This window comes from Neovison vison, chromosome 5 (assembly GCF_020171115.1).
Source record: "Neovison vison isolate M4711 chromosome 5, ASM_NN_V1, whole genome shotgun sequence".
NCBI lineage: Eukaryota > Metazoa > Chordata > Mammalia > Carnivora > Mustelidae > Neogale > Neogale vison.
Window position 1 is genome coordinate 166,034,761 of NC_058095.1, and position 13,426 is coordinate 166,048,186.

The 13,426-nt window shown below is 57.3% G+C and overlaps 1 protein-coding gene across 6 annotated transcripts in view; it reads right to left on the reverse strand.

Moving 5' to 3' along the window:
• Window positions 1–2,033: 2,033 nt before the first annotated feature.
• TUBGCP3 (tubulin gamma complex associated protein 3) overlaps window positions 2,034–13,426 on the reverse strand; it is a 65,115-nt gene continuing 53,722 nt past the window's right edge. For all 6 annotated transcript variants that reach the window (XM_044250130.1, XM_044250129.1, XM_044250131.1 and 3 more), the window contains 5 exons: window positions 12,364–12,452; window positions 12,111–12,242; window positions 8,605–8,745; window positions 5,707–5,823; window positions 2,034–3,110 (listed from right to left, as the gene is read on the reverse strand). In XM_044250130.1, the coding sequence (XP_044106065.1) occupies window positions 2,952–3,110; window positions 5,707–5,823; window positions 8,605–8,745; window positions 12,111–12,242; window positions 12,364–12,452 (638 nt within the window). In that variant the 3' untranslated portion in view covers window positions 2,034–2,951. The remainder of the gene's footprint in view (window positions 3,111–5,706; window positions 5,824–8,604; window positions 8,746–12,110; window positions 12,243–12,363; window positions 12,453–13,426) is intronic.

The following is a 13,426-nucleotide window of genomic DNA, read 5'->3' on the forward strand; positions in this document are numbered from 1 at the left end:
CCATCGCTCCTTCCAGACGGTGTCACAGCCGCGCAGACCCGAGTCACTCCGCCCGAGTCACCGACACAGAACTGAGCGGCTCTGCCTTTCCCGGGCGAGCTGCGCGCACCGATCGTTCCACACACCTGCGAATACGTGGATCCTGATTCCCAGTTCCGCCGGGCGGACGCGCACGGACAGGGTGCGCGAGCTCTTGCCCCCCGAGGCCCCGCCGGCTTCGCTGAGCTCTACTCAAGTCTCCGGGATGACGGCGGCAGGAGGCCGCGGGTCATCCCTGTGGACGGCCACAGCATTCACACCAGCGTTGCCAGCCACGAGGAGCCACGCTCGCCCTGGGCCACCAGCTCGCTCGCCAGCTCTGTGGTCCCAACCTCCACTGCTAACACTCAACGCTTCACGCAGACTGTGCCTCGGACCCACCTTGAGCACGACCGTGGCGGTTTGATCAAAGTGCTTTCCTCCTAGGAAGTGGGAGGCTCGCGTTGGCCGTACGTCCTGTCCTATCAAGCCAGGACACGTTCCCCATAGGGCTGGGAGGATCACGCCACCGCGAGTTCTGCTGGTGACATACACGTACGCAGGAGCGAGAGGCGCCCTCCCCTCCCCGCTTCAGTCCAGCCCGTCACCCCAACAGGACGCGAGGGAGGGAGGTCCTGACCAGGGGTGATCTGTGGCTGCAGCCACAGTCCCACACCTTCCTGGGCAGCGAGAGGCGTCTCGATGGCAGGAACGCGGAGCTGGGCAGGCGGGCCGTGCCCCGTCCACCAGAAACTCGAGGGCTCCGCTTAGGAAGAGCTGCTCAGAGCCGGACCCGGTGCGTAGTGGTCTCTGACCTTCACGACGACCGGAAAAGCTAGCACAACTCTTTCCCCAAAGCCACAACAGAGCGTTGCCTCCAGAGAGGACTCACCCCTGCAACAGGCTCTCCCACCTCCACCACCAAGTGGGGAGCCCCGACTCCTCACCGCAGAGACCCCGCTCCCGTGACAGCCCTGCCCGTTCACGGGGCATCTCCGGTGGGGTCTCCAACGAGCTCTGGCAAGGCCTCGTCCACAGACACACCACCCTCTGGTTGCCGGGGCCCTTCTGTGGCCCTGTCTCCATCGGCCAGACCTGCAACTCTGTCCCGAGACCCGCCAGGGCTGTCCTGGCCCCGCTGGGAGGCCCCTCAGAGAGCACCTCCAAAACCCACAAATCATACCTACTTATGTGACGGCTCCTCAGCTCAAATGGCATTTTAGTTCCAAATTAGCATTTTCCAGAGTGGTTTCTACAGAGGACTAAAGGGGAAGTGCTTTAAAGAAAATAAAAACAGGCTCCGAGGTCAAAAATCCTTGGGAGACAGAAGCGACCCCTGCTCTTCCGAAGTCCGTACCATGCCGCTGTGCCGTCACGGAAGAGCCCGTCAGCTCCTGACCCGAGGGGGCCTGCGCTGCGGAAGACTCGGTGCTGGTTCTGTGCCCGGCCGCCGGCCCGCCGGCCCCTGTCCTGTCTGGCAGATGTGCCCTAAGAAAAGCCCAAGAAGGGTCACTTCGGGGTCGGGGAGTGTGCAAACCGCCCCCCACCCCCCAAAAGAAGTTAATGGTGGCCGCTGCTTTGCTCTCTTGGCTTTGGGCTGGCCGGAGTCCGCACAGGTGCACCGGCTTGGGGCAGGCAGGGGAGACCCGTGCGCAACACCCCATCCCTTCTGGGAAACTGTCCCATAGAGATACATGCGTCCAATTTCCAATCTTACAGATTTTTAAACTAAGACTAAGCTGGTATCCTGCGAAGTTCTAGCCTTTACCACAGGTTCGTCTCTGCAGAGCCAGACTCCTAACCGCCCCTCCGGTCGGAAAGGGACCCGGGCGGGAACCGCCAACAGCTGATGACAGGTGCCCCCCACCCCCCGCCCCGCCCCAAGGCCGCACGCGGGGCATTTCCCAGGTCTCATCCCCCGCACAGTTCACGCCCGGACGCGCCTCCCCCTCCCCGCCCGCAAACCTGACAGGCGACCTCGGTGTCTGCAGAGCATTCATTCCAGGAAGAACGGATACGTCGGAAAGATAACTGCTTTTAATTCTCTAAGTTTCACTTATGCAACATCATAAAGGCAGATTTATGTGACTTGATATGACGTTTTTACAAAAAACAGTTTCCCCCACATCTGGTCAGTAGTATATAAATATTTACAATGAAAAAATAGGCAAGGAGAAAGGAAATCTTCATTATTCAAGTCAGTTTCTTCCCAATGCTTATCAGAATTCGAAAATAAAATAGTTGGTTAACTTTCTAGTCATCCGTATTTACATGTCGCTTCGGCCGACAGATGGAAATGGAGGCTCGTGGGCGTCCAGTTCATGCCCCCCCCACTAAACTGGGCCTACACTAGTTTAGAAGTTATCTGAAGGAGTAAATTAAATATAAAAATGTAAACTTTGAAAGAAGAATAAGCGTTCTTACAGAGGTTAATATTTTACACACTACAAACCAAAATAAAATGCTCTATATATTTTCTTAGTAGGGACATTCTGTTTCAATTTAATTAGATTATGTAACAAAAAATCCCTCTAAAGAGGAGGTTAAAAAAATAGCAATGACATCACCGTCTTAACTGATGAACATCCATTCGCTCTAATTTTCTCTAAAAGCAACTGTGAGTTTTTAGAAAGTGACAAATATAAATTATATCGCGAAGAGCTTCAGAAGCCTCAACCAAGTGTGGTGTGTCTCTACTATGACGACTTCAAAAAATAAACCCGAATAGTGCAAACCAGCATCGTAACTGGTGAGGTTACAATATATTCGCCTTGGCTGTAGGAGAACAGGATTGGACTCTGCAGACGCCATCGAGAATACTGAAGGACACGTGGGCAGGACAGGCGGACATGCCGGTGGCCTTGAGGATCTGAATGTGTTGGTCTCGGAATGCAGTGCCCAGTGCAGGCGGCTCCCTGAGGACAGGGAAGGGTTCACGTGTGGGAGCCGCGCCGCCCTCGGGAACCCAGAGACACCCGGAGTCTCGGCTCTCGGGCTTCGTAGTGCTCGTTGAAGTCCAGCCTGAAGCTGAGAAACCGAAGGCTTTCATCGGAGCTGGTCGTCAGCAACACCAGAAACTGCCGCACGACGCCCTGAGGAGGAGAAGGAACAGCCGTTTCAGGAGGGCTCCACAGCACATGCCGCCCCTGCCGCCGCAGCCTCATCTGGGCTGGCTTCTCCCTCCAGACCGACGGGTCGCAGAAACACGCGGCACGTGTCCCCAAGGGAAGACGGCTGCCCCAGGAACCCAGGTTCACCCAGCCAACGGCAGCCGCGTCCACAGACACGAATGCACAATCAGTAAGTTTCACCTAAAAGAACGTCCTTTTTGCCCTAAGTTCTATAAAAACAAGCAAAACAGCAAAGCTGCTGACGTTAAAAAAAAAAAGGCCTGTTCTTTTTTCAATGTAAAACCAGGGCTACGCTTTTCATCCTTCCTTTGAGCTGAGGAGCACCGGATCCCAGTGCCCTGCCCGAAACGAAAACGAGAACAAGAGAAACGTTGCACCTCTAACCCGTAACCACAGGGTCCCCTGTTCCTTGCGGATGTGGGCTGAGTCACTGTCCTGAAGACCAGGCAGAGTGTGGCTGAGCCACCTCCTCCTCAGGGGGCTTGTAGAGATGCGGGGACAGGACAGCGGTTCCCTCCAGCTTGCACACGACAAACCCGGCTGCTTCTCTGCAGGGCCGAGGCACTTCTGGGCACACACCCCATCCTTGCCGGGCTCCTGAGTCACAGCCAGGGGGTGTGTGGCTGTCCAAAGTAGGGGGAAGCTTGTCTCCCTGCCTGCACACCTGGAAAAGGTCCTGTCTGCAGAGACGCTGCCACTGAAACACCACAACCCATGAGTCCTTCCAAACCTTAACAGCACCTCAGTCCCTCTCCGAGCTCCGGGGACACGGGTACGTGGCACTAGAGAACTCGCACCTGAGCGAGCACAGAGTGGGGTGCCATGGACACCCCCTTTGTCCTTCCGGAAAACCGACGGCTTCGGGGACAGGCCCTAAGGAATGTAAGTGCTGAGCGTACAGGCAGTGGCTTCCTGTCAGGTGAAGATGCGCGACGCTCGCTACGAGGAACTGGGGGGGTGCGTCTGTGCTCAGGCCGCGGCCTCTGCGTGGCGGCAGCTGCTGATCCCGGGCTGTTCCAGCCATGGAGAAGTCAAAGAGACAGAGAAGGACTTCATTTCTATTAAGGAAAAGATAGCTCAATGGCCATGACTGAGAAAGATAAAGAGCGTAATTTGAGTAAAACTGGGATTATACAGATTAAGATTACTTTTCAAAAATGTATTAAGTTGCAGAAGCGTGGGGGGCTCAGTCGTTAAGCCTCTGCCTTCGGCCCGGGTTCTGATCTCAGGGTCCTGGGATCGAGCCCCGCATCAGGCTCCCTGCTCGGCGGGGAGCTGCTCCCCCCTCTCCCTCTGCCCCTCCCCAGCATTCGTGTGCTCTCTGTCTCTCTCAAATAAATAAATCGAATCTTTAAAACAAATGTGTTGGGGCGCCTGGGTGGCTCAGTGGGTTAAGCCTCTGCCTTTGGCTCAGGTCATGGTCTCAGGTCCTGGGATCGAGTCCCGCATCGGGCTCTCTGCTCGGCAGGGAGCTGCTTCCCTCTCTCTCTCTGCCTGCCTCTTCTGCCTACTTCTGATCTCTGTCAAATAAATAAACAAAATCTTCTAAAAAAAAAAAACAAACTTATAAAACAAATGTGTCAAGTCTCTCAGGAGAATGTGTAAACACCCCCAGCTCTGTCCGAAGTGAGCACAGGGACACACACTAGGCTACAGATCACCCCTGCGGACGCACTACCACCTTCGCCAACAGTCTGGAACTCACCGTCGCGCTCCCGCTCTAAGAAACGGGGACCCAAGTGGTGTCTACGACACGGGGTCTGGCAGCTCTTCCATTACTGAAACACCCGTCCGGTGTTTCTGCACTGAACAAAATCCCGTCGTTGCCACCGCTTAGGAAGCATTTTGACAAAGGTGCTTCGGTAGCTAACGTCAGAGGACGGTGCCCGCGACAGGGGCCGTGCCCACCCACGCCCCGGGACGCCGCAGAGAGCCGCGGCAAGCGTGCGCACCCAGGAAGCAGACCGTATGCCGTGGAACAGGGACGCGGCTTCGTTCTAAATCCTGACCCACATGGAGACATCAGTGCCCAGAAACGGCATTTCTAAAGGTTTCATGGTCAATGCTTGTCTAATTAGTCACCAACAACCGAACATAAAAATTCTTCGTAAGATCTTCTCACCTGCATGTCCGTCACTCAATCACGCTGGAAACAGAATCAGACCAAACCCACAACACAGAAACCCGCAGCAGCGTGCGCTCTACCTGCTGCTCCCCCCACCCCCGGGGTCGTGGGCCGCGTTAAACCCCCGCCGCCTCGCACGCTCGGGGACCCCGAGCCGCTCCCGCACGCCTGCGCGCCCTCCGGCCTCACCCCGGGCTCCCACAGGACCCTGCGGCCGCACGGCTCTGCCCGCCCCCGCAGGGCTGCCCCCCACCGCGGACACCACCAGACCCGGCCCGGGACAGCCCAGGATCCCTGGGAAGGTCACAGCTGAGACGGAGCCCCGCTGCGGGTCGGGGGTGCGCAGACAGGACTCCTTTCTTCATCCTGAGAGCGAGGCTGAGCGGGAGAAAAACGGCGTGACGCGGGCCCGTGCTGTCGGCCAACACGCACCTGGTAGAAGTGGGTCAAAATCCGCAGCTGCGAGCACATCTTCGGGATCGATTCTCGGAACTCTTGAACCCTCTTGTTCTCCTCCTCCTCCTCCGCGGCTGTCACTCCCCACTGGCCCTGAAGGATCAGAAGGACCAGACGACATGACAATCTGGGCACAAGAAGCTGCCAGGGTAGGACTGGGCTGAGGAGCGCGCGGGGAGACAGATGCCGTCCACGCCCTCCGGGCCGCTCCGCCCTTTCCCCCTTTCCCGAGAGTCTGCTGGCGCCGAACTGTGCTCTCGCTTCCTCTTTCCGGTTAGTAAGACCCCCCAGAGATCCTCCGAATCAACACGCAGGAGCACAGAGAACCCCGTCCTTGGAGTAACAGCTAGAGTACCACACTGCGGAACACGGAACACCTGCCGTCCTTCGTCATAAGCTAACCAGGCTTTCGTTAGTGAAAGCGATGCCTGTGTCCCCCCCCGCGTCGCCGACGGCTTCCAACACAGACCGGCCACGGGAAAGCAGAACCAGACGGTTCCACGTACCGGGACCCCTTCGCCCTTGACTTCGGTGGGAAAGCTTCTTGCCACTTCTCCAAGCACGGTTGATCTTCCTGGACTGGAGAGACGTCTACTTGGATTTTTAGGATGGTTCTTAACGCATGCTGAGTCTAAACGCCTTCTCGGCCAGCCTACACAGGAACCAGCACGGGATTCTTGTCTTTCTACCAGCAGTTACCTCGTCGTTGACACAAGGATAAAACTTTTACTACTTTTACAGCTATTCCTTCTGGCACCCTCTGGAAGCATTTTATCCTGCATCTGCAGATTCACGGCCCACCTCACGGCGCTCGCTCGTGTGCAAGGCAGGGTCGAGACGGCCGCCTCACACCAGTTACCAGTGCTCCATTCCCCACTGTTCTCAGCCGAGAGCAAATGATCCAGAACGTGTAGGGCTCTTTCCAGATGTTGTTCTGCTCCGGACGGTCCTTGCCTGAGCCAACACCACTGTCCTCACTGCTCTAATTTTGGGAATCTTGAGGCTCTATGTATACTCAACCACAATGCGTACCATCTCGTTTACGCTTGTCCAAAATCCTCCTCCCTTCCAGCTGCGCCCTTGTATTTCCACATAAATTTTAGAATTATCATTTTCTACCCCTCCCCCCAAAATTCCTGAAACTGTTGGGGATTAGAGCTGGGACTGCACTGAATCTGAGTTCCTGTGAACACAGTCGACGCTTCTGCCTACCGAGGGGCCCTCTGCCTCCCTGCGAGGTGGCGTGAGGGGCCAGGGAGCACACGTTTTGGGCTCCGTGTGCCACGTCATCTATGCCGCTACTCAGCGCTCCCACACAGCACACGAGCCGCCACAGACAGCGTGGAAACCACTGGCACGGCTGCGCCCGTCACACCCCACCTCCGGAGACACATGGGAGGCCAGGCCCGGCCCGAGGACCATCGGCCGCCAAGTCTGTTTCACAGTTTCCTTAACTGCGGCCTTACCCGTACTTCGGTACATGTTAATGCTCTTTTAAAGGCATATTTAAAAATTTTATTTTGTTTGTGGCTCATAAAAACAAAAGTGATTTCTGCATAATGACCTTGTTTTAAGCCCCCTTGATAAAGTCACTTATTCTATTAATTCACCTAAAGATTATTTTAAGATTTTCTTTATCTACAACCATGACTTTTGCGCCCCCACCCCCAAAAAGAAAAAGAACAAAACTGCTCGCTTGTGTGTGTGCACCTGCATTTCCTCGTCTCGGCTGCTAGCACGGGCGGGCCTCCACGGCCACAGCCAGGGCTGTGCTGAACGGGGTGACACAGTCCTGGGTCTCAGCCCCAGGACAGCAGCATTAGCATGAGGTTTTGACTCGGGCCTTTTAAAGAAACCTTCCAGCAGACTCTCCTCAGTGTCCAATGATCTCATCCACCCCTGCGTGATTTTCTCCGGTAGTTTATAAACGTGGAGACTTACAACATTTTCATCAGAACGATACATGAACTCTGTAATTATGGAACGAGCCAAAGCTTATCTGTAATGTCCCATCCTTTGATACATCCCAACTCGGTGACATGGTCTTTGGGCTGCAAGACACAGGCGATGCAGAGCAGGAAGCAGCAAAGATCTGTGTCCGAGATCTGACTGCAGAACCAGGTAACTACTTCACAAGATTCAATTCAATTTTGTTTTATCAGTTAAAAGCAAAACTAAAACCAATTAATTTGCCTACTGAGCAGGGGCGTATCGTCCAGGGAGTCAAGTGCGCTAGACCCCGGGTTCCGAGGTGCCCCACTGCCAGCCTGCTGGGGTCCGCCCGTGGGGACAGCTGGGCGCACGTCCGTGTGCCCTGGGGGAGGGGCTGTCACACAGCAAGTGGCCACCTGCTGACATTGAAAACCAGGATTTCCAGTGTAGAAGATTAGGAAAATGAAGTCCTTTTAAGCCTAAGCTTGAATTGGAAACGTCATTATGAACCTAAGAGAAAAGAGAAAAGGAAGCAGAGAACCATGGTGGGGACACCTTCAACAGCCCAAGGTCACGGACTCCACAAGGTCACTGACAGCAGCCGCAGTGCAAAGCTTTGGCTGCCATGTGCCCGTGTGTGTCCGCCGGCCAGGTGAGCAGGCGGCGCAGAGCCGGGGCCAGTCTGCAGAGCCACCAGCGCCCATGGACGGCAGCAGCCACAGGCTTACTCATGGGATGCCGGGGCACGCTGCCGTCAGGTCCCACAGGGGGACAGCGAGGGTGCCCGCCACGCCTGGAACAGTCACAGCCTCTCGGGACTCCCAACGCAGGCCTGCGCAGCACCTCCAGGATCGTTTCAGCCGGGAAACTACCCGTGCTCGTGAGGACGCTGGCGACAAGCTCACCATCGAAACGGAGAAGCCCCTGGTGGAAAAGCCGTACCTCGGCCTCACGCTGCTTCCTCTTCTCTTCAAACTGCAGTCGCCTCTGCAGCTCCCCCAGCGCGGCTCTGTATATGGTGTCCTGCGCGTTCTGGAGCTCGATGATCTGGTCAAACACGGCTCTGAGCTGGTTTAGAAGTGCCTGAGGACAGGAGACGGAGAGCCTGTAAACACGCGGTCGGCTCGCTGCTCCCAGTGCTCTCTGCGGCCCGGCGCTGCGCACTGAACACCCTCCCAGCGGCCCCCCCAAACCGCAGCGCGGCCCCAGACCGCCGAGCCGCCAGCGTCAGAAAGGACGTCCACTGGATTCACTGGCGCCACACACACCAAGACCAGCCACGGAGGACGTGAAAAGGGGGATGCGTACTATGATAAAGGACAAACTCCGCACCAAGTTTAAAATCCAGCGTCCAGCAGGAACGCGCGGACGGTGCGACACTGAAACGCGTCACTCACGCCGGCCACCCGCGCTGCGCGGCGCCCCTCCGGGCAGCTACCGTACGTCAGCCTTGCTTCCCCCCGCGCGGCACGGAAGGCGGCGAGAGAGAGGGACCTGTAGCAGAGCTCACTGCGGTGAGTCAGCGCACATCCAGGCACAGCACCAGACGCGCGCCCGCTGGAACGGCAAACTCCAAGACAGCTGTGCGCCGGCGGGGCTGGGGTCCCACAATGCGCAGCAACGCGCAGAGACGTCCGGGGACGGACGAGGGCGCCCCACAGCCAACTGCAGGCTCGGCTCCACCCTCTGCCGGCTTCGACTTAAAAACCCACTAACAATTTGAGGAGAAAAGATAATTTTGAAATCACAAGAGAAAAAGTCACATGTTAAAGCGTAGCAGCCACTCACGACTGACACAAACATCCAGGCGCACCCGGACGACAAGGCCCCTCCTTGATCTAAGTCCTACGAGATCTCCCGGCAAACGTCAGAGCCAACGGTGAAAGGATGAACATCCCTTTAATGTCGGGGATGAGCCAGGAGCCCTACCGTGCTGCCGGGGGACCCCGCTAACACCCCGAGGCAAGGAAAGGCAGGAAACAGACCCCCTGGAAAGAAACAAAACAGGCTTTCCTTGTAAAAGGAAAACAGGATCTTTGTAAAAACAGGATCTAAAAACAGATCTAGAAACCCCTGGGATGAAAAACATTGGATAAAAAAAATCAAAGTCATGAAATGAGTAACATTCCCCCAAACCAGCCGCACGCCACAACTACGGTGCTAAGAACCTAAAAAAGACTTGCAAGAGGTTATGGGAGAACGAGGACAGGACTTTACCGAGAGGCGCACGAGAGCCGGGGAAACGGGAGGGCTCCGTGCTCACGGACGGGCAGGCCGGCTCGCAGCGGGGGGACGCACTACGGCCAGTGAGGACACGTGCAACACCCCCGCAGCCCCGTCCGGGGGACGCGCGCCACCCGGCCCGAACATGTCCCCTTGAAGGGTCGGCCACACACGGCCACAAATGTCAGTAACTTGCAGCCGCTGAGGCTGGGGTTGGGCGGCCCAGGACTCGGGAGAACACCGGGCTCGCCGCAAGGCTGCTGCTTCTTTTGGAGGGCCTGACCGGACCAGCAAAAGGCAAAACAAAAGACGGAGGTGCTCGAATGTTTTGGTTTTTAATGAAGCCTTATTTCTTCCAGTGTGCTGGTTTATCGTAATCCAGGAGGAAATGGCATTTCTGGAGGAGTCGGCTCATCCACAAGCGCACTGCCTGGGCTCTGTCCGCCGTGGCTCGGGCGGGAACGCGCGTTCGGGGCAGCAGCGGTGGACGGCGGGACGTGGCCTCCGCGGCAAGGCACAGGCGGGACTCCCACCCGTGCGTGCCGTACCTGCCCGCCGCGGCCACCGCACGCCTGTCACGCAGTTTTGTGCTCCCAGGAAGGGAGACCCCAAACGGTGGTCTGAGGGGCGACTTTGGGAGTGATGATCCAGCCCTCAGCGCCGTGACCCCGTCTGCGCTCATGGGGACTCGGGGCGCCCCGGGACGCCCTGCACGTAAGCATCCACGACCACCAGACAACAGTGCCACAGGCGAAAACACTCTGTCCCTGGATTCTGTTCCCAGCACTGGAAATCTTCCAGAGGCAAGAGGTGCGGCTGTTCCGTCCGAAGGGTCACGCACGCGGCGGGACGCCGGCGCGGCCAGCCGCTGACGTCCCTCACGGCCCACACACAGGCCCACGTCGGTGCGGCCATGATCCTCGCACATGGCCTGGTCCCCCAAAAAGCCTAGACTCTAACGACACTCGTCTCTGTAAAACGCGACCCGTGGCTCCGAAGCCTCTAGGAACAGAGGTAGCGACCGCTTCCACGTCCCTCACTACAATGACAGGCTTCTGTGAATCACAGCATTTACCTCTCACAGCTGTCACACCTCTTCCCACATGACAGCGCTGTGCCGTCCCCCTGTACCCCGTGAGCGCCTCCGGCGCGGGCGCCACCCGCCGGACGGCTCACCGAGACTGCGGCTATGGGCTCAGCGGACACAGACGAGGCTCGCTCCCTGCGGCCAAGCTCAAAGGCCGTGGGGACGCATTTCTTGAATTATTAGTTACATCCAAAATGTTTCAAATTACTTGTGTGCCACTGTTTCCATACATTTCTGAAAGCTTTCTACACTGAAGCACCTTTGAGCAATTGTTTTGCACAGATGAGCGACAGGTGCGGCAGTAAAACCGGGCAACGGAGACAGCGCTTCCCAGCCGTGGCTGCAGAGACAGCGCGTTTCCCTCGAGGAGGGCGCGGGGAGAAGCAGAAGCAGCCCTCCGTGAGCTGGAAATCTCTGTGTAGTCACACATTTCATGTCTAAAATGCACACAAAATTTTGGTTCTTACATCACAGTATCTTCGTTTCAACGGAAAACAATGTGCTCGCTGCTTCCCCAGACGTGGGAATGAAGTCAGAACTCACGAGGCTCGGCCGCACGGAGCAGCAACGTCCGGAACAGGGGTCTACAGGGTAGCAACGCTAGCGCCCAAGCTGGGACCGAGGACCCTACAGTTTTCTAGACAAACAGCCCATCCTGTGACCCGTGCAGCCAGACACACCCTTAACCGAGGCGAACACAGAGAAGACCCTGGTCCCTGGAGAAGACAGCAAAGGGACAGTCCGGAGCGCTCTGTGCGCGCTCACGCCGTCTGCCTCCTGAACTCATAGACGGGCGCCGTGTGCTGTGGCCTCGCACCACCCGCCTGGCTCGCTCCGTGCACGACACGACACCACACCAGCCAGGGGGTCGTCTCTGTCTTCTGAGCCCCACGGATGACACCACTGTCACACTGAGCGAATGGACGGATGCGGTTACATGCTCTGCCCTCCTATACCCACTTCAGAGCATGTTCTGGCTCTCATTTTGCTCGGAAACAGCCCCCCCAGAACGTTAAGCGATTACTAAAACAGCCCTAGTTACTACTAACGTGGGCTCTGGGCGATTTCTAAGATGGACAGGAGCCCAAGAGGAGAAGACTCTCACTGCTCCCGCTTCCCAGCAGCCCCCAGGGCTTACTCTGGAGTCGGCGTCCAGCAGACAGCGGGAGATGATGGTGTCCAGGAAGCCCTCGTGCGCCGCAATGATGTGGTCCAAGTCTTGGGCCTGCTGCACTTTGTTCCAGAGCTCATCCCAGGAACATTCCAGCACCTAGGAGACACAACCACGACACTCAGGGATAAGGTGTGTCTTCCCCGTCCTGCATCCCCAACAACGTACGCCACACAAAGACACGACGTGTTTCAACTGGCAGGAGGGGCGCGCCGGGTACCTCGAACGTGATGTAGTACTGCATCTGGTGGATGAAATGGACCATCTCGGAAGCCAGAATGTGGCAGTGGTGCAGCACCCCGGAGAACTCTGCAAGCAGGCGGAAGAGCCGTGTCAGACGCCGCGGACACACGTCAGCCGCCACACGCTCCCCCCCCAGCCCTGCACGGCTGTGCGCGCCCTCTCGAAACCACCGCCTCCAGCCTCCACGGTCAGCGCCGCCGCACAGGGAGCGGTCCTTCCGTGGCCGGTCTCGGGCCCTCTGAGCTACGCAAGGGCTTAGCTGTCTCGTCACGTGCGCTAACTTCACATAACGGAAGGACCCGATAAGGGACGGCATAAAATACAGTAACTGCATCTGACAATCAGGCACATTTCACTGTGCGAGCCTGACTATTTGCTCAGCTCTGCAGCTTTTTCACCACACGCCTGCCGCCGTGCAAGACCTCACGACTCCCAGCGATCTGGAGACAAGTGATCTTTCCTTGAAAGGGGCCTTGTCCCCTGTGAGAGACAAGACCCAGGAGGGAGACAGGCCTGAGCCCTGACTCTGTTCCTGTTCTTTCAAAGATTACAAAACCACTGAAAGGCTCAGAGGTCACCACAGATAGCCATTCTCGGTTCATACTTTTAATTTTTTGATCAAAGACTCTGCCAGAGTCTGAGGGGACGACACCATGCAGAGGAGGGCTCAGGCAGGCGGGCCCACCAGACGGACGGTCTCAGGCACATTTCAGTGGGGGTCAGACTGGGCGTATGTTTGTTTCCAGCCCAAATGCCTTTAACTAGCTCCGCGGGCAAATGACTGCCGCGTGCATTTCTCCGAGAGCCGCCCTTGGCCCCCCTAAGTGTGACGAGGAAGTGAAACAAACACGGGACAGAGAAAGCTGCGGGACAGAGACTGTAAAAACGTCCGCAGTGCCCTGTGGGGACTCTGCTGGCCGGGCCGGCGTCGGGCCGTCGCAGCTGCAGCAGGCTACCTCAGGGGACGAGCGTGCGCTCCCAACCCCCCGACGTCCCCACCGTCGGGAACCCCTGTGTCCCTGGGCGGCGTCGATGCTCCC